This window comes from Oncorhynchus tshawytscha, linkage group LG28 (assembly GCF_018296145.1).
Source record: "Oncorhynchus tshawytscha isolate Ot180627B linkage group LG28, Otsh_v2.0, whole genome shotgun sequence".
NCBI lineage: Eukaryota > Metazoa > Chordata > Actinopteri > Salmoniformes > Salmonidae > Oncorhynchus > Oncorhynchus tshawytscha.
This window is the reverse complement of record NC_056456.1, coordinates 41,721,480-41,742,068: the sequence shown is the minus strand read 5'-3', so window position 1 is coordinate 41,742,068 and position 20,589 is coordinate 41,721,480. Positions and strand designations below refer to the sequence as shown.

The 20,589-nt window shown below is 45.5% G+C and overlaps 1 protein-coding gene across 1 annotated transcript in view; it reads left to right on the top strand.

The window, feature by feature from the left end:
* Nucleotides 1-20,589, top strand: part of col6a1 (collagen, type VI, alpha 1) — a 65,570-nt gene that overhangs the window by 39,569 nt on the left and 5,412 nt on the right. The window contains exons 23-30 of the mRNA XM_042308391.1: nucleotides 772-834; nucleotides 4,314-4,379; nucleotides 16,283-16,318; nucleotides 16,926-16,962; nucleotides 17,460-17,468; nucleotides 18,429-18,562; nucleotides 19,137-19,246; nucleotides 19,936-20,122. Coding sequence (XP_042164325.1) covers nucleotides 772-834; nucleotides 4,314-4,379; nucleotides 16,283-16,318; nucleotides 16,926-16,962; nucleotides 17,460-17,468; nucleotides 18,429-18,562; nucleotides 19,137-19,246; nucleotides 19,936-20,122 — 642 coding nt within the window. The remainder of the gene's footprint in view (nucleotides 1-771; nucleotides 835-4,313; nucleotides 4,380-16,282; nucleotides 16,319-16,925; nucleotides 16,963-17,459; nucleotides 17,469-18,428; nucleotides 18,563-19,136; nucleotides 19,247-19,935; nucleotides 20,123-20,589) is intronic.

The window sequence follows — 20,589 nt, the reverse complement described above, 5'->3', positions numbered from 1 at the left end:
CATCTGGGTTCATCTGGGTTTTAGAGTATATGTATTCATCTGGGTTTATCTGGGTTTTAGAGTAGATGTATTCATCTGGGTTCATCTGGGTTTTAGAGTAGATGTATTCATCTGGGTTCATCTGGGTTTTAGAGTAGATGTATTCATCTGGGTTTATCTGGGTTTTAGAGTAGATGTATTCATCTGGGTTTATCTGGGTTTTAGAGTAGATGTATTCATCTGGGTTTTAGAGTAGATGTATTAATCTGGGTTCATCTGGGTTTTAGAGTAGATGTATTCATCTGGGTTCATCTGGGTTTTAGAGTAGATTTATTCATCTGGGTTCATCTGGGTTTTAGAGTAGATGTATTCATCTGGGTTTTAGAGTAGATGTATTCATCTGGGTTCATCTGGGTTTTAGAGTAGATTTATTCATCTGGGTTCATCTGGGGTTTAGAGTAGATGTATTCATCTGGGTTTTAGAGTAGATTTATTCATCTGGGTTCATCTGGGTTTTAGAGTAGATGTATTCATCTGGGTTTATCTGGGTTTTAGAGTTGATGTATTCATCTGGGTATAGGGAATAGAGAGCCATTTGACCAGGCCTATATCATGACTATATAGGGAATAGAGAGCCATTTAAGATACAGTCCTTCTTTATCCGAGACATGACGATTTGCCAGTTGTATTTGGTCTGGTTCGCCCAATGTCTGATTCATCAATAGATTTCCATCAATAGAAATTTTTTCATCAATAGACAACTGTCTCTGACCCCTGACCTGTGACCTTCAGGGCGGGAAGGGAACCCCAGGACCCAAAGGAGATGACGGAGAGCCTGGAAACCCTGGCCTGGACGTGAGTCACACCGTCTATATCTGTCTCTCTATATCTGTTTCTCTATCCCTCTCTATCTGTCTCTCTATCCCTCTCTATCTGTCTCTCTATCCCTCTCTATCTGTCTCTCTATCCCTCTCTATCTGTCTCTCTATCCCTCTCTATCTGTCTCTCTATCCCTCTCTATCTGTCTCTCTATCCCTCTCTATCTGTCTCTCTATCCCTCTATATCTGTCTCTCTATCTGTCTCTCTATCCCTCTATATCTGTCTCTCTATCCCTCTATATCTGTCTCTCTATCTGTCTCTCTATCCCTCTCTATCTGTCTCTCTATCCCTCTCTATCTGTCTCTCTATCCCTCTCTATCTGTCTCCTCCTTCTCCTTCTCCCTCTCCTTCTTCTCCCCCTCCTTCTCTTTCCCTCCCCAGTCTCTCCCTCCTTTTTCTTTCCCTTCACAATCTCTCCCTCCCTTTTCTTTCCCTTCACAATCTCTCCCTCCCTTTTCTCTCCCTTCTCAGTCTCTCCCTCCCTTTTCTCTCCCTCCTTAGCCTCTCCCTCCCTTTCCTCTCCCTCCCCAGTGATCCCTGTCTCTCCCTCCCAGTCTCTCTCTCCCTTTTCTCTCCCTCCCCAGTCTCTCCCTGATTTTTCTCTCCCTCCCCAGTCTCTGATTTTCTCTCCCTCCCCAGTCTCCCTCCAGTCTCTCCCTCCCTTTTCTCTCCCTCCCCAGTCTCTCCCTCCTTTTCTCTCCCTCCCCAGTCTCTCCCTCCCTTTTCTCTCCCTCCCCAGTCTCTCCCTCCCTTTTCTCTCCCTCCCCAGTCTCTCCCTCCCTTATCTCTCCCTCCCCAGTCTCTCCCTCCCCAGTCTCTCCCTCCCTTTTCTCTCCCTCCCTTTTCTCTCCCTCTATCTTTCAGTCTTGCAGCTGGTAACACTTTACGTTCTGGATGCAGTGTGTATGTGTGTGTGTGTGTGTGTGTGTGTGTGTGTATTAAAAGCTGTGAGCTGCTGCAGCTGTGTATGTGTTATTGTCATGGATCCCAGTGATGTGTTATAGTCCCAGGTTATAGTCCCAGTATGTGTTATAGTCCCATTTCTCTTGTTGAACCGCAGTGATGTGTTATAGTCCCAGTGATGTGTTATAGTCCCAGTGGTGTGTTATAGTCCCAGTGATGTGTTATAGTCCCAGTGATGTGTTATAGTCCCAGTCCCAGTCCCAGTGATGTGATATAGTCTCAGTCCCAGTGATGTGTTATAGTCCCAGTGATGTGTTATAGTCCCAGTGATGTGTTATAGTCCCAGTCCCAGTCCTAGTGTGATAGTCCCAGTGATGTGTTATAGTCCCAGTGGTGTGTTTTAGTCCCAGTGATGTGTTATAGTCCCAGTCCCAGTCCTAGTGATGTGTTATCCCAGTCCCAGTGATGTGTTATAGTCCCAGTGATGTGTTATAGTCCCAGTGATGTGTTATAGTCCCTGTGATGTGTTATAGTCCCAGTCCCAGTGATGTGTTATAGTCCCAGTGATGTGTTATAGTCCCAGTCCCAGTGATGTGTTATAGTCCCAGTGATGTGTTATAGTCCCAGTCCCCCAGTGAGTGATGTGTTATAGTCCCAGTGATGTGTGATAGTTATAGTCCCAGTGATGTGTTATAGTCCCAGTGATGTGTTATAGTCCCAGTCCCAGTGATGTGTTATAGTCCCAGTGATGTGTTATAGTCCCAGTGATGTGTTATAGTCCCAGTGATGTGTTATAGTCCCAGTGATGTGTTTATAGTCCCAGTGATGTGTTATAGTCCCAGTCCCAGTGATGTGTTATAGTCCCAGTGATGTGTTATAGTCCCAGTGATGTGTTATAGTCCCAGTGATGTGTTATGGTCCCAGTCCCAGTGATGTGTTATAGTCCCAGTCCCAGTGATGTGTTATAGTCCCAGTGATGTGTTATAGTCCCAGTGATGTGTTATAGTCCCAGTGATGTGTTATAGTCCCAGTCCCCCAGTGATGTGTTATAGTCCCAGTGATGTGTTATAGTCCCAGTGATGTGTTATAGTCCCAGTGATGTGTTATAGTCCCTGTGATGTGTTATAGTCCCAGTTTTAGTGATGTAGTTCCCAGTGATGTGTTAGTCCCAGTGATGTGTTATAGTCCCAGTGATGTGTTATAGTCCCAGTGATGTTTATAGTCCCTGTGATGTGTTATAGTCCCAGTGATGTGTTATAGTCCCAGTGATGTGTTATAGTCCCAGTGATGTGTTATAGTCCCAGTGATGTGTTATAGTCCCAGTGATGTGTTATAGTCCCAGTGGTGTGTTATAGTCCCAGTGATGTGTTATAGTCCCAGTGATGTGTTATAGTCCCAGTGATGTGTTATAGTCCCAGTCCCAGTGATGTGTTATAGTCCCAGTGATGTGTTATAGTCCCAGTGGTGTGTTATAGTCCCAGTCATGTGTTTTATAGTTAACCTCTGCTTGGCCATGGTTCTTTTTTACTTTGGTCCTCTGGGGAGGATGTGGGAATGAGCTCAACTTACAAGTTCACGTTTCTTCACCTAGACATAATTAGCCTTCCTGTACCATTCCCTATACTCCAGCCTTTAGGTACCTTAACCTCAGCCCTCCCCTCAGCCCTTGCTCTATGCCCCATCCCTCAGCCCTCCCTCAGCCCTCCCCTCAGCCCTTGCTCTATGCCCCATCCCTCAGCCCTAGACCCCTCAACCCCATCCCTCAGCCCTCCCCTCAACTCCATCCCTCAGCCCTCCCTCAACCCCATCCCTCAGCCCTCCCCTCAGCCCTCACAGTAGTCCCTCATCCCTCATAGCCCCATCCCTCAGCCCTCACCTCAGCCCCATCCCTCATCCTTCCAGCCACATCCCTCAGCCTCCCCTCAGCCCTCCCCTCACCCCCATACCTCAGCCCTCCAGTAGTCACTAGTCAGGCAGTAGACAGTAGTCACTAGTCAGGCAGTAGACAGTAGTCACTAGTCAGGCAGTAGACAGTAGTCACTAGTCAGACAGTAGACAGTAGTCACTAGTCAGGCAGTAGACAGTAGTCACTAGTCAGGCAGTAGACAGTAGTCACTAGTCAGGCAGTAGACAGTAGTCACTAGTCAGACAGTAGACAGTAGTCACTAGTCAGGCAGTAGACAGTATACAGTAGACAGTAGACAGTAGTCACTAGTCAGGCAGTAGACAGTAGACACGCAGTAGACAGTAGTCAGTAGACAGTAGTCACTAGTCAGGCAGTAGACAGTAGTCACTAGTCAGGCAGTAGTCAGTAGACAGTAGTCAGTAGACAGTAGTCACTAGTCAGGTAGTAGACAGTAATCAGTAGTCAGGCAGTAGACAGTAGACAGTAGACAGGCAGTAGACAGTATAGTCCACCTGTTTTGAGTGAACTTTGACCCCAGAGATAATAATATAGGTTACTCATCAGTTGTCTGTCTCACGACACTTTGTCAAAGTTTCACTACCTGTATTGTGTGTTACTAAGTCTCTACCTGTCTCTCCTCTGCAGAACGACTCCCCAGGTCTCCCAGGGAACAAAGGAGCCAAAGGTCACCGAGGACCTGAAGGAAACCCGGTAAGACAGAGAGATCAATTACATGTATTTTATAAAGCCCTTTTTACATCAGCAGTTGTCACAAAGTGCTTTACAGATTCCCAGCCTTGAACCCCATAGAACTTTACAGATTCCCAGCCTTGAACCCCATAGAGCTTTACAGATTCCCAGCCTTGAACCCCATAGAGCTTTACAGAATCCCAGCCTTGAACCCCATAGAGCTTTACAGATTCCCAGCCTTGAACCCCATAGAGCTTTACAGATTCCCAGCCTTGAACCCCATAGAGCTTTACAGATTCCCAGCCTTGAACCCCATAGAGCTTTACAGATTCCCAGCCTTGAACCCCATAGAGCTTTACAGATTCCCAGCCTTGAACCCCATAGAGCTTTACAGATTCCCAGCCTTGAACCCCAGAGAGCTTTACAGATTCCCAGCCTTGAACCCCATAGAGCTTTACAGATTCCCAGCCTTGAACCCCAGAGAGCTTTACAGATTCCCAGCCTTGAACCCCATAGAGCTTTACAGATTCCCAGCCTTGAACCCCATAGAGCAAGCAATGCAGCGGCAGAAGCACAGTGACTAGGAGAAACTGTCTAGATGGAAGGAACCTATTGGAAGAAACCCAGACAGGAACCAGGCTCCTAGGGCTGGCCCACCCTCTTCTATAGATGGATGGATGGAGAGAGAGAGGCAGACAGACAGTGAGACAGCGAGACAGAGAAAGAGAGACAGATAGACAAGAGAGAAACAGAGACAGAGAGACAGAGAGACAGAGAGACAGATAGACAAGAGAGAGACAGAGAAAGAGAGACAGATAGACAGAGAGAAACAGAGACAGAGAGACAGAGAGACAGAGAAAGAGAGACAGATAGACAAGAGAGAAACAGAGACAGAGAGACAGAGAGACAGAGAGATGCACTCAATGTAGCACTTGGAGATTTCTTTCTTTGTTATAAAATCAACTTATTATTATTTAAAGAGAGACGGAGAGATGGTGTGAGAGAGAGGGGTTGCAGTCTCTCCCCCTCTGTTTTTCCCTGGCTAGTGGCTAGGCTGCATATTTATAGGATAAACAGTTTGAGTTATATGTTTGTGGGAAGTGTGCTACACTCAGCCTACAATTAACTGCTGTGTGCGTGCTTGTGTGCGTGCTTGTGCGTGTGGTTGTGTCCTCTTCGTCAAGAAAAAAATGCTCGTAAATTGAATATTCTCTGCTTGAAACAAACAGATGGGAGTGAGGGCAATGGAAGGAGGAAAAGAGAGAGACGTAGAACTATTGAAAGACCCTGAAGCAGAGAGAGATGTAGAACTATTGAAAGACCCTGAAGCAGAGAGACGTAGAACTATTGAAAGACCCTGAAGCAGAGAGAGACGTAGAACTATTGAAAGACCCTGAAGCAGAGAGAGACGTAGAACTATTGAAAGACCCTGTTGTTGAAGCAGAGGGACAGTTGAATTCCATGTTTTCTTAAATCTTTTCATCTGTCGTTCTGCCCGGTGGAAGCTGTGCTTTTCAAAGAACATCTGTTATGTTATTACAGTAGTGCCACTACACTAACTAGCCCCTTTCATCTATTACAGTAGGGCTCCTCTACTAGCCCCATTCATCTATTACAGTAGGGCTACTACACTAACTAGCCCCATTAATCTATTACAGTAAGGCTTCTCTACTAGCCCCATTCATCTATTACTGAGGTCATTAAAAGATCCCATGGCACTTATTGTAAGAGTAGGGGTGTTAACCCCGGTGTCCTGGCTAAATTCCCAATTTGGCCCTCAAACCATCATGGTCACCTAATAATCCCCAGTTTACAATTGGCTCATTCATCCCCCTCCTCTCCCCTGTAACTATTCCCCAGGTCGTTGCTGCAAATGAGAACATGTTCTCAGTCAACTTACCTGGTAAAATAACGGATAAATAAAAAATTTATAAAATGAAACAGTAGGGCTCCTCTACTAGCCCTATATATCTATTACAGTAGGGCTCCTCTACTAGCCCCATTCATCTATTACAGTAGGGCTTCTACACTAACTAGCCCCTTTCATCTATTACAGTAGGGCTCCTACACTAACTAGCCCCATTCATCTATTACAGTAGTGCCACTACACTAACTAGCCCCTTTCATCTACTACAGTAGGGCTTCTACACTAACTAGCCCCTTTCATCTATTACAGTAGGGCTCCTACACTATCTAGCCCCATTCATCTATTACAGTAGTGGCACTACACTAACTAGCCCCATTCATCTATTACAGTAGTGGCACTACACTAACTAGCACCATTCATCTATTACAGTAAGGCTTCTCTACTAGCCCAATTCATCTATTACAGTAGGGCTTCTACACCAACTAGCCCCTTTCATCTACTACAGTAGGGCTTCTACACTAACTAGACCCATTCATCTATTACAGTAGGGCTCCTCTACTAGCCCCATTCATATATTACAGTAGGGCTCCTACACTAACTAGCCCCATTCATCTATTACAGTAGGGCTCCTCTACTATCCCCATTCATCTATTACAGTAAGGCTTCTCTACTAGCCCCGTTCATTTATTACAGTAGGGCTCCTCTACTAGCCCCATTTATCTATTGCAGTAGGGCTCTTCTACTAGCCCCATTCATCTACTACAGTAGGGCTCCTCTACTAGCCCCATTCATCTATTACAGTAGGGCTCCTCTACTAGCCCCATTCATCGATTACAGTAGGGCTTCTCTACTAGCCCCATTCATCTATTACAGTAGGGCTACTGCACTAACTAGCCCCATTCATCTATTACAGTAGGGCTCCTCTACTAGCCTCATTCATCTACTACAGTAGGGTTACCACACTAACTAGCCCCTTTCATCTATTACAGTAGGGCTTCTACACTAACTAGCCCCATTCATCTTTGACAGAAGGGCTTCTACACTAACTAGCCCCATTAATATTTTACAGTAGGGCTTCCACACTAACTAGCCCCATTCATCTTTTACAGTAGGGCTTTGACACTAACTAGCCCCATTCATCTATTACAGTAGGGCTCCTACACTAACTAGCCCCATTCATCTATTACAGTAGGGCTCCTACACTAACTAGCCCCATTAATTTATTACAGTGAGGCTACTACACTAACTTGCCCCATTCATCTATTACAGTAGGGCTACTACACTAACTAGCCCCTTTCATCTATTACAGTAGGGCTTCTACACTAACTAGCCCCATTCATCTATTACAGTAGGGCTCCTCTACTAGCCCCATTCATCTATTACAGTAGGGCTCCTCTACTAGCCCCATTCATCTATTACAGTAGGGCTTCTCTACTAGCCCCATCCATCTATTACAATAAGGCTCCTCTACTAGCCCCATTCATCTATTACAGTAGGGCTTCTACACTAACTAGCCCTATTCATCTATTACAGTAGGGCTTATACACTAACTAGCCCCTTTCATCTACTACAGTAGGGCTCCTACACTAACTAGCCCCATTCATCTATTACAGTAGGGCTCCTACACTAACTAGCCCCATTCATCTATTACAGTAGGCTACTACACTAACTAGCCCCTTTCATCTATTACAGTAGGGCTTCCACACTAACTAGCCCCATTCATCTATTACAGTAGGGCTTCTACACTAACTAGCCCCATTCATCTATTACAGTAGGGCTCCTACACTAACTAGCCCCATTCATTTATTACAGTAAGGCTACTACACTAACTTTCCCCATTCATCTATTACAGTAGGGCTACTACACTAACTAGCCCCTTTCATCTATTACAGTAGGGCTTCTACACTAACTCGCCCCATTCATCTATTACAGTAGGGCTCCTCTACTAGCCCCATTCATATATTACAGTAGGGCTACTGCACTAACTAGGCCCATTCATCTATTACAGTAGGGCTCCTCTACTAGCCCCACTCATCTATCACAGTAGGGCTACTGCACTAACTAGCCCCATTCATCTATTACAGTAGGGATCCTCTACTAGCCCCATTCATCTATTACAGTAGGGCTCCTCTACTAGCCCCATTCATCTATTACAGTAGGGCTCCTCTACTAGCCCCATTCATCTATTACAGTAGGGATCCTCTACTAGCCCCATTCATCTATTACAGTAGGGCTCCTACACTAACTAGCCCCATTCATCTATTACAGTAGGGCTCCTCTACTATCCCCATTCATCTATTACAGTAAGGCTTCTCTACTAGCCCCTTTCATTTATTACAGTAGGGCTCCTACACTAACTAGCCCCATTCATCTATTACAGTAGGGCTCCTCTACTATCCCCATTCATCTATTACAGTAAGGCTTCTCTACTAGCCCCGTTCATTTATTACAGTAGGGCTCCTCTACTAGCCCCATTTATCTATTGCAGTAGGGCTCTTCTACTAGCCCCATTCATCTATTACAGTAGGGCTCCTCTACTAGCCCCATTCATCGATTACAGTAGGGCTTCTCTACTAGCCCCATTCATCTATTACAGTAGGGCTACTGCACTAACTAGCCCCATTCTTCTATTACAGTAGGGCTCCTCTACTAGCCTCATTCATCTACTACAGTAGGGTTACCACACTAACTAGCCCCTTTCATCTATTACAGTAGGGCTTCTACACTAACTAGCCCCATTCATCTTTGACAGAAGGGCTTCTACACTAACTAGCCCCATTAATATTTTACAGTAGGGCTTCCACACTAACTAGCCCCATTCATCTTTTACAGTAGGGCTTTGACACTAACTAGCCCCATTCATCTATTACAGTAGGGCTCCTACACTAACTAGCCCCATTCATCTATTACAGTAGGGCTCCTACACTAACTAGCCCCATTAATTTATTACAGTGAGGCTACTACACTAACTTGCCCCATTCATCTATTACAGTAGGGCTACTACACTAACTAGCCCCTTTCATCTATTACAGTAGGGCTTCTACACTAACTAGCCCCATTCATCTATTACAGTAGGGCTCCTCTACTAGCCCCATTCATCTATTACAGTAGGGCTCCTCTACTAGCCCCATTCATCTATTACAGTAGGGCTTCTCTACTAGCCCCATCCATCTATTACAATAAGGCTCCTCTACTAGCCCCATTCATCTATTACAGTAGGGCTTCTACACTAACTAGCCCTATTCATCTATTACAGTAGGGCTTATACACTAACTAGCCCCTTTCATCTACTACAGTAGGGCTCCTACACTAACTAGCCCCATTCATCTATTACAGTAGGGCTCCTACACTAACTAGCCCCATTCATCTATTACAGTAGGCTACTACACTAACTAGCCCCTTTCATCTATTACAGTAGGGCTTCCACACTAACTAGCCCCATTCATCTATTACAGTAGGGCTTCTACACTAACTAGCCCCATTCATCTATTACAGTAGGGCTCCTACACTAACTAGCCCCATTCATTTATTACAGTAAGGCTACTACACTAACTTTCCCCATTCATCTATTACAGTAGGGCTACTACACTAACTAGCCCCTTTCATCTATTACAGTAGGGCTTCTACACTAACTCGCCCCATTCATCTATTACAGTAGGGCTCCTCTACTAGCCCCATTCATATATTACAGTAGGGCTACTGCACTAACTAGCCCCATTCATCTATTACAGTAGGGCTCCTCTACTAGCCCCACTCATCTATCACAGTAGGGCTACTGCACTAACTAGCCCCATTCATCTATTACAGTAGGGATCCTCTACTAGCCCCATTCATCTATTACAGTAGGGCTCCTCTACTAGCCCCATTCATCTATTACAGTAGGGCTCCTCTACTAGCCCCATTCATCTATTACAGTAGGGCTCCTCTACTAGCCCCATTCATCTATTACAGTAGGGCTCCTCTACTAGCCCCATTCATCTATTACAGTAGGGATCCTCTACTAGCCCCATTCATCTATTACAGTAGGGCTCCTCTACTAGCCCCATTCATCTGTTACAGTAGGGCTTCTAGACTAGCCCCATTCATCTATTACAGTAGGGATCCTCTACTAGCCCCATTCATCTATTACAGTAGGGCTCCTCTACTAGCCCGATTTATCTATTACAGTAGGGCTCCTCTACTAGCCCCATTCATCTATTACAGTAGGGCTCCTCTACTAGCCCCATTCATCTATTACAGTAGGGCTCCTCTACTAGCCCCATTCATCTATTACAGTAGGGATCCTCTACTTGCCCCATTCATCTATTACAGTAGGGCTCCTCTACTAGCCCCATTCATCTGTTACAGTAGGGCTTCTAGACTAGCCCCATTCATCTATTACAGTAGGGATCCTCTACTAGCCCCATTCATCTATTACAGTAGGGCTCCTCTACTAGCCCGATTTATCTATTATAGTAGGGCTCCTCTACTAGCCCCATTTATCTATTGCAGTAGGGCTCTTCTACTAGCCCCATTCATCTACTACAGTAGGGCTCCTCTACTAGCCCCATTCATCTATTACAGTAGGGCTTCTCTACTAGCCCCATTCATCTATTACAGTAGGGCTACTGCACTAACTAGCCCCATTCATCTATTACAGTAGGGCTCCTCTACTAGCCCCATTCATCTATTACAGTAGGGCTCCTATACTAGCCTCATTCATCTACTACAGTAGGGTTACCACACTAACTAGCCCCTTTCATCTATTACAGTAGGGCTTCTACACTAACTAGCCCCATTCATCTTTTACAGTAGGGCTTCTACACTAACTAGCCCCATTAATATTTTACAGTAGGGCTTCTACACTAACTAGCCCCATTCATCTTTTACAGTAGGGCTTTGACACTAACTAGCCCCATTCATCTATTACAGTAGGGCTCCTACACTAACTAGCCCCATTCATCTATTACAGTAGGGCTCCTACACTAACTAGCCCCATTCATTTATTACAGTGAGGCTAGTACACTAACTTGCCCCATTCATCTATTACAGTAGGGCTACTACACTAACTAGTCCCTTTCATCTCTTACAGTAGGGCTTCTACACTAACTAGCCCCATTCATCTATTACAGTAGGGCTCCTCTACTAGCCCCATTCATCTATTACAGTAGGGCTCCTCAACTAGCCCCATTCATCTATTACAGTAGGGCTTCTCTACTAGCCCCATTCATCTATTACAGTAGGGCTTCTACACTAACTAGCCCTATTCATCTATTACAGTAGGGCTTATACACTAACTAGCCCCTTTCATCTACTACAGTAGGGCTACTACACTAACTAGCCCCATTCATCTACTACAGTAGGGCTACTACACTAACTAGCCCCATTCATCTATTACAGTAGGGCACCTACACTAACTAGCCCCTTTCATCTATTACAGTAGAGCTCCTACACTAACTAGCCCCATTCATCTATTACAGTAGGGCTCCTACACTAACTAGCCCCATTCATCTATTACAGTAGGGCTACTACACTAACTAGCCCCTTTCATCTATTACAGTAGGGCTTCTACACTAACTAGCCCCATTCATCTATTACAGTAGGGCTTCTACACTAACTAGCCCTATTCATCTATTACAGTAGGGCTCCTACACTAACTAGCCCCATTCATTTATTACAGTAAGGCTACTACACTAACTTTCCCCATTCATCTATTACAGTAGGGCTACTACACTAACTAGCCCCTTTCATCTATTACAGTAAGGCTTCTACACTAACTCGCCCCATTCATCTATTACAGTAGGGCTCCTCTACTAGCCCCATTCATATATTACAGTAGGGCTACTGCACCAGCTAGCCCCATTCATCTATTACAGTAGGGCTCCTCTACTAGCCCCACTCATCTATTACAGTAGGGCTACTGCACTAACTCGCCCCATTCATCTATTACAGTAGAGCTCCTCTACTAGCCCCATTCATCTATTACAGTAGGGCTCCTCTACTAGCCCCATTCATCTACTACAGTAGGGCTCCTCTACTAGCCCCATTCATCTATTACAGTAGGGCTTCTCTACTAGCCCCATTCATCTATTACAGTAGGGCTACTGCACTAACTAGCCCCATTCATCTATTACAGTAGGGCTCCTCTACTAGCCCCATTCATCTATTACAGTAGGGCTCCTCTACTAGCCTCATTCATCTACTACAGTAGCGTTACCACACTAACTAGCCCCTTTCATCTATTACAGTAGGGCTTCTACACTAACTAGCCCCATTCATCTTTTACAGTAGGGCTTCTACACTAACTAGCCCCATTAATATTTTACAGTAGGGCTCCTACACTAACTAGCCCCATTCATCTTTTACAGTAGGGCTTTGACACTAACTAGCCCCATTCATCTATTACAGTAGGGCTCCTACAATAACTAGCCCCATTCATCTATTACAGTAGGGCTCCTACACTAACTAGCCCCATTCATTTATTACAGTGAGGCTAGTACACTAACTTGCCCCATTCATCTATTACAGTAGGGCTACTACACTAACTAGCCCCTTTCATCTCTTACAGTAGGGCTTCTACACTAACTAGCCCCATTCATCTATTACAGTAGGGCTCCTCTACTAGCCCCATTCATCTATTACAGTAGGGCTCCTCAACTAGCCCCATTCATCTATTACAGTAGGGCTTCTCTACTAGCCCCATTCATCTATTACAATAGGGCTCCTCTACTAGCCCCATTCATCTATTACAGTAGGGCTTCTACACTAACTAGCCCTATTCATCTATTACAGTAGGGCTTATACACTAACTAGCCCCTTTCATCTACTACAGTAGGGCTACTACACTAACTAGCCCCATTCATCTACTACAGTAGGGCTACTACACTAACTAGCCCCATTCATCTATTACAGTAGGGCACCTACACTAACTAGCCCCTTTCATCTATTACAGTAGAGCTCCTACACTAACTAGCCCCATTCATCTATTACAGTAGGGCTACTACACTAACTAGCCCCTTTCATCTATTACAGTAGGGCTTCTACACTAACTAGCCCCATTCATCTATTACAGTAGGGCTTCTACACTAACTAGCCCCATTCATCTATTACAGTAGGGCTCCTACACTAACTAGCCCCATTCATTTATTACAGTAAGGCTACTACACTAACTTTCCCCATTCATCTATTACAGTAGGGCTACTACACTAACTAGCCCCTTTCATCTATTACAGTAAGGCTTCTACACTAACTCGCCCCATTCATCTATTACAGTAGGGCTCCTCTACTAGCCCCATTCATATATTACAGTAGGGCTACTGCACCAGCTAGCCCCATTCATCTATTACAGTAGGGCTCCTCTACTAGCCCCACTCATCTATTACAGTAGGGCTACTGCACTAACTCGCCCCATTCATCTATTACAGTAGAGCTCCTCTACTAGCCCCATTCATCTATTACAGTAGGGCTCCTCTACTAGCCCCATTCATCTATTACAGTAGGGATCCTCTACTAGCCACATTCATCTATTACAGTAGGGCTCCTCTACTAGCCCCATTCATCTATTACAGTCGGGCTCCTCTACTAGCCCCATTCATCTATTACAGTAGGGATCCTCTACTAGCCCCATTCATCTATTACAGTAGGGCTCCTCTACTAGCCCCATTCATCTATTACAGTAGGGCTCCTCTACTAGCCACATTCATCTATTACAGTAGGGCTTCTAGACTAGCCCCATTCATCTATTACAGTAGGGATCCTCTACTAGCCCCATTCATCTATTACAGTAGGGCTCCTCTACTAGCCCGATTTATCTATTACAGTAGGGCTCCTCTACTAGCCCCATTCATCTATTACAGTAGGGCTCCTCGGCTCCTCTACTAGCCCCATTCATCTATTACAGTAGGGCTCCTCTACTAGCCCCATTCATCTATTACAGTAGGGATCCTCTACTAGCCCCATTCATCTATTACAGTAGGGCTCCTCTACTAGCCCCATTCATCTGTTACAGTAGGGCTTCTAGACTAGCCCCATTCATCTATTACAGTAGGGATCCTCTACTAGCCCCATTCATCTATTACAGTAGGGCTCCTCTACTAGCCCGATTTATCTATTACAGTAGGGCTCCTCTACTAGCCCCATTCATCTATTACAGTAGGGATCCTCTACTAGCCCCATTCATCTATTACAGTAGGGCTCCTCTACTAGCCCCATTCATCTATTACAGTAGGGCTCCTCTACTAGCCCCATTCATCTGTTACAGTAGGGCTTCTAGACTAGCCCCACTCATCTATTACAGTAGGGCTCCTCTACTAGCCCCATTCATCTATTACAGTAGGGCTCCTCTACTAGCCCCATTCATCTATTACAGTAGGGCTCCTCTACTAGCCCCATTCATCTATTACGGTAGGGATCCTCTACTAGCCCCATTCATCTATTCCAGTAGGGCTCCTCTACTAGCCCCATTCATCTGTTACAGTAGGGCTTCTAGACTAGCCCCATTCATCTGTTACAGTAGGGCTTCTAGACTAGCCCCATTCATCTATTGCAGTAGGGCTCCTCTACTAGCCCCATTCATCTGTTACAGTAGGGCTTCTAGACTAGCCCCATTCATCTGTTACAGTAGGGCTTCTAGACTAGCCCCATTCATCTATTACAGTAGGGCTCCTCTACTAGCCCCATTCATCTATTACAGTAGGGCTCCTCTACTAGCCCCATTCATCTATTACAGTAGGGCTCCTCTACTAGCCCCATTCATCTATTACAGTAGGGATCCTCTACTAGCCCCATTCATCTATTACAGTCGGGCTCCTCTACTAGCCCCATTCATCTGTTACAGTAGGGCTTCTAGACTAGCCCCATTCATGTATTGCAGTAGGGCTTCTAGACTAGCCCCATTCATCTGTTACAGTAGGGCTTCTAGACTAGCCCCATTCATCTATTGCAGTAGGGCTCCTCTACTAGCCCCATTCATCTGTTACAGTAGGGCTTCTAGACTAGCCCCATTCATCTATTACAGTAGGGCTCCTCTACTAGCCCCATTCATCTATTACAGTAGGGCTCCTCTACTAGCCCCATTCATCTATTGCAGTAGGGCTCCTCTACTAGCCCCATTCATCTATTGCAGTAGGGCTTCTAGACTAGCCCCATTCATCTATTGCAGTAGGGCTTCTAGACTAGCCCCATTCATCTGTTACAGTAGGGCTTCTAGACTAGCCCCATTCATCTATTGCAGTAGGGCTTCTAGACTAGCCCCATTCATCTGTTACAGTAGGGCTTCTAGACTAGCCCCATTCATCTGTTACAGTAGGGCTTCTAGACTAGCCCCATTCATCTATTGCAGTAGGGCTCCTCTACTAGCCTATTAAATCTCCTTCTTGCACACAGCATTGATCCGTCTTCTCTCCTAGCATTATGGCTTGAAAGAGGCCATTTGATAGGCCTGCTGTATGCAACACCCAACCCCCCCCTATTTTAGGGCGCTGTTGGGACCACCATTAGACTGGCATAAATGGTATAAATTGCTAGCTGGTCCACGGGGTGGGTGCTGGAACAATTTCATGTACAATGTAGGTACGTTACTGCATTGCAGAGCCTAGAAACACCACTTCCTGTCGGCTATTCTAAATATTCAATTTTCATTCAAATCCTCCTGCTGTAGGATGATGTCCCTCCTGCGACTAAATAAGATCTGACATTAGTTATGTCCCTATAAGGTAATGATGCATGGCTCACTCCTCTTCTCTCTCTCTCTCTTTATCTCTCTGTCTCTCTCTTTATCTCTCTTTATCTCTCTCTCTCTGTCTCTCTCTTTATCTCTCTCCCTCTCTCTCTCTCTCTGTCTCTCTCTTTGTCTCTTTGTCTGTCTGTTTCTCTGTCTCTCTCTCTCTGTCTCTCTCCTTCTCTCCCTCTCTCTCTCCCTCGCTCTGTCTCTCTCTCTCTCTCCCTCCCCCCCTCTCTCCTCTCTCTCTCTCTCTCTCTCTCCCTCTCTGTCTCTCTGTCTCTCTGTCTCTCTCTGTCTCTCTCTCTCTCTCTGTCTCTCTGTCTCTCTGTCTCTCTGTCTCTCTGTCTCTGTCTACAGGGACCAGTTGGGCCTCCCGGACCTGCAGGAGTTGATGTGAGTCAATGTTACAGGAGGAGACGCTATAAACTGTGTGTTAACTTGCGATTAAATACTGCTCACTGTAAAACATTTCTGGTATCTTATGTGGTTATATCAAGACCAGGGTTCAAATATCTAAATGACTTTCACATATTCAGGTACAGTATATTTTATTTGAAAAGACAAGCAGTTGAACATTTTTCTTTTGGAAATAGACACTCCCATGCATTTTACCCAGGTATTGGAAAATAGAATTTGATTTGAAAGAAGTACTTGAACATTTTTAATACAATTTGGTCGACTATTTGGTTTTTACCAATAACCATTCCAATACTCAAATCCAAGGAATTGTTTTGGGCTCTGTATTTGTAAATACTCAAATGGAAAAATAAACTAAAAACAGAAAGTCAAATCCACATTGAACCCAGTTGTGATTATATACATTCTGAAAGTATTCAGACCCCTTTTTAAAACAATAAGGCTGTAATGTGGAAAGAGTCAAGGGGTGTGAATACTTTCTGAAGGCCCTGTATCTACTGTTTTGATATTCTACTGATGGAAGGGCATTCATATTCTACTGTTTAGTTTAATGCCACTTATATAACATTACTGTTATCAACAGGATTGTGAGATTCTGGATATCATCATGAAGCTTTGCTGTAAGTTCTCCTCCCTCCCACACACACACACACACACACACACACACACACATACACACACACACACACACACAGTCACAGACACACACACACACACACACAGTCACACACACACACACACACACACACACACACACACACACACACACAGACACAGACACAGACACACACACACACACACACGCACACACACACACACACACACACAGACACACACACACACACACACACACACAGTCACAGACACACACACACACACACACACAGACACACACACACACACACACACACACACAGACAACACAGTCACACACACACACACACACAACCATGTGTATGTGACAAATAAAATTTGATTTGATTTGATGATTTGATTTGATTTGACACACACACACAGTCACAGACACACACACACACACACACACAGACACACACACACACACACATACACACACACACACTAGAGTGACTTCCATTGTGTTGTTGTTTTTCTACAGCGTGCTGTGGTAAGTCCATCCCTTCTTCCCATTGGCTTCTGAGGCTTCTGAGTTTATCACCGCTTTCTATTCACTAATACTGTCTGTCTGTCTGTCTGTCTGTCTGTCTGTCTGTCTGTCTGTCTGTCTGTCTGTCTGTCTGTCTGTCTGTCTGTCTGTCTGTCTGTCTGTCTGCCTGTCTGTCTGCCTGTCTGTCTGTCTGTCTGTCTGTCTGTCTGTCTGTCTGTCTGTCTGTCTGTCTGTCTGTCTGTCTGTCTGTCTGTCTGTCTGTCTGTCTGTCTGTCTGTCTGTCTGTCTGTCTGTCTGTCTGTCTGTCTGTCTGTCTGTCTGTCTGTCTGTCTGTCTGTCTGCCTGTCTGCCTGTCTGTCTGTCTGTCTGCTGTCTGTCTGTCTGCCTGTCTGTCTGTCTGCCTGTCTGTCTGTCTGTCTGTCTGCCTGTCTGTCTGTCTACCTGTCTGTCTGTCTACCTGTCTGTCTGTCTGCCTGTCTGTCTGCCTGTCTGTCTGTCTGTCTGTCTGCCTGTCTGTCTGCCTGTCTGTCTGTCTGTCTGCCTGTCTGTCTGTCTGTCTGCCTGTCTGTCTGTCTGCCTGTCTGCCTGTCTGTCTGTCTGCCTGTCTGTCTGTCTGTCTGTCTGTCTGTCTGTCTGCCTGTCTGTCTGTCTACCTGTCTGTCTGTCTACCTGTCTGTCTGTCTGTCTGCCTGTCTGTCTGTCTGTCTGTCTGTCTGTCTGTCTGTCTGTCTGCCTGTCTGTCTGCCTGTCTGCCTGTCTGTCTGTCTGTCTGTCTGTCTGTCTGTCTGTCTGTCTGTCTGTCTGTCTGTCTGTGTCTGTCTGCCTGTCTGTGTCTGTCTGTGCCTGTCTGTCTGCCTGCCTGCCTGTCTGTCTGTCCTGATGTAGAGTGTAAGTGTGGGCCCCTGGACCTGGTCATCTAATGTGTCTGTCTGTCTAATGTGTCTGTCTGTCCTGATGTAGAGTGTAAGTGTGGGCCCCTGGACCTGGCCTTCATCGTGGACAGTTCTGAGAGTATCGGCTCCACTAACTTCGCTCTAGCTAAAGACTTCATCATCACCGTCATAGACCGCCTTATTAAGGACCAGCAAGTTCGTGTGAGTGACACACGCACAGGCATTTGAATCAACAAATTACATTACAGTCAAAAAAGACTCAAATACAGTATTTCAAAGGTCACAAATACATGAACACTCATGAATACAATAATTGTGTGTTCATTTTTATTAACCCTTATTTTAATGTTTCATTGACCCTTATTTTAATGTTTTATTTAATCCTTATTTTAATATTTTTATTAACCCTTATTTTAATGTTTTATTTAATCCTCATTTTAATATATTTATTAACCCTTATTTTAATGTTTTATTTAATCCTTATTTTAATATTTTTATTAACCCTTATTTTAATGTTTTTATTAACCCTGATGAACATGATGGTTTGAGGGACAGATTGGAAATGTATCCAAGCCACCAGGATTAACCTACTCTTACGATATGTTCCATGGGAGCTTTAGTATCCACAGAGAGTCAGGACACACGTTTAACGTCCCATCCTGTGTGTGTGTGTGTGTGTGTGTGTGTGTGTGTGTGTGTGTGTGTGTGTGTGTGTGTGTGTGTGTGTGTGTGTGTGTGTGTGTGTGTGTGTGTGTGTGTGTGTGTGTGTGTGTAGTTTGGTTTTAATGAGTCCAGGGTAGGCGTGGTGCAGTACAGTGGGGATGGAGCCCAGGAGGCTGTCAGACTGGGAGACCCCAACATTAACACACTGACTGAGCTCAAACAGTAAGTACACACACACACACACACACACACACACACACACACAATCATCTGTACATTGTGTGTAGGGCAGTACAGGACCTGCGCTGGCTGAGGCCCACTATACAGGAAAGGCTCTTCAGTACTTAACATACGTGCCTGTCTCTGTGTGTGTGTGTGTGTGTGTGTGTGTGTGTGTGTGTGTGTGTGTGTCACTCTGTCTGTCTGTGTGTGTGTGTGTGTGTGTGTGTGTGTGTGTGTGTGTGTGTGTGTGTGTGTGTGTGTGTGTCACTCTGTCTGTCTGTGTGTGTGTCTGTCTGTGTGTGTCTGTCTGTGTGTGTGTGTCTGTGTGTGTGTCTGTGTGTGTCACTCTGTCTGTCTGTGTGTGTGTGTGTGTGTGTGTGTGTCACTCTGTCTGTCTGTGTGTGTGTCTGTCTTTGTGTGTCTGTCTGTGTGTGTGTGTCTGTGTGTGTGTCTGTCTCTGTGTGTGTCTGCCTGTCTCTGTGTGTGTGTGTGTGTGTGTGTGTGTGTGTGTGTGTGTGTGTGTGTGTGTGTGTGTGTGTGTGTGTGTGTGTGTGTGTGTGTGTGTGTGTGTGTGTGTGTGTGTGTGTGTGTGTGTGTGACTCTGTCTGTGTGTGTGTCTGTCTCTGTGTGTGTCTGTCTCTGTGTGTGTCTGTCTGTGTGTCTGTGTGTCTCTGTGTGTCTCTGTGTAGGGCGGTGCGGGACCTGCGCTGGCTGGCTGAGGCCACCTATACAGGGGAGGCTCTGCAGTTCTCTCTGACCAACATGATTGACCGTCTGCAGCAGGAGAACCGCGTGGTCCTAGTGCTCACTGACGGACGCTCTGATATCACCAGAGATAAAACACCACTCAACACACTCTGTGGGAAGGGCATCAAGGTGAGGGACACCACTCTGTGGGAAGGGCATCAAGGTGAGGGACACCACTCTGTGTGAAGGGACACCACTCTGTAGGAAGGGCATCAAGGTGAGGGACACCACTCTGTATGAAGGGACACCACTCTGTAGGAAGGTCATCAAGGTGAGGGACACCACTCTGTATGAAGGGACACCACTCTGTATGAAGGGACACCACTCTGTAGGAAGGGACACCACTCTGTAGGAAGGGCATCAGGGTGAGGGACACCACTCTGTAGGAAGGGCATCAAGGTAAGGGACACCACTCTGTATGAAGGGACACCACTCTGTAGGAAGGGACACCACTCTGTAGGAAGGGCATCAGGGTGAGGGACACCACTCTGTAGGAAGGGCATCAGGGTGAGGGACACCACTCTGTATGAAGGGACACCACTCTGTAGGAAGGGACACCACTCTGTAGGAAGGGCATCAAGGTGAGGGACACCACT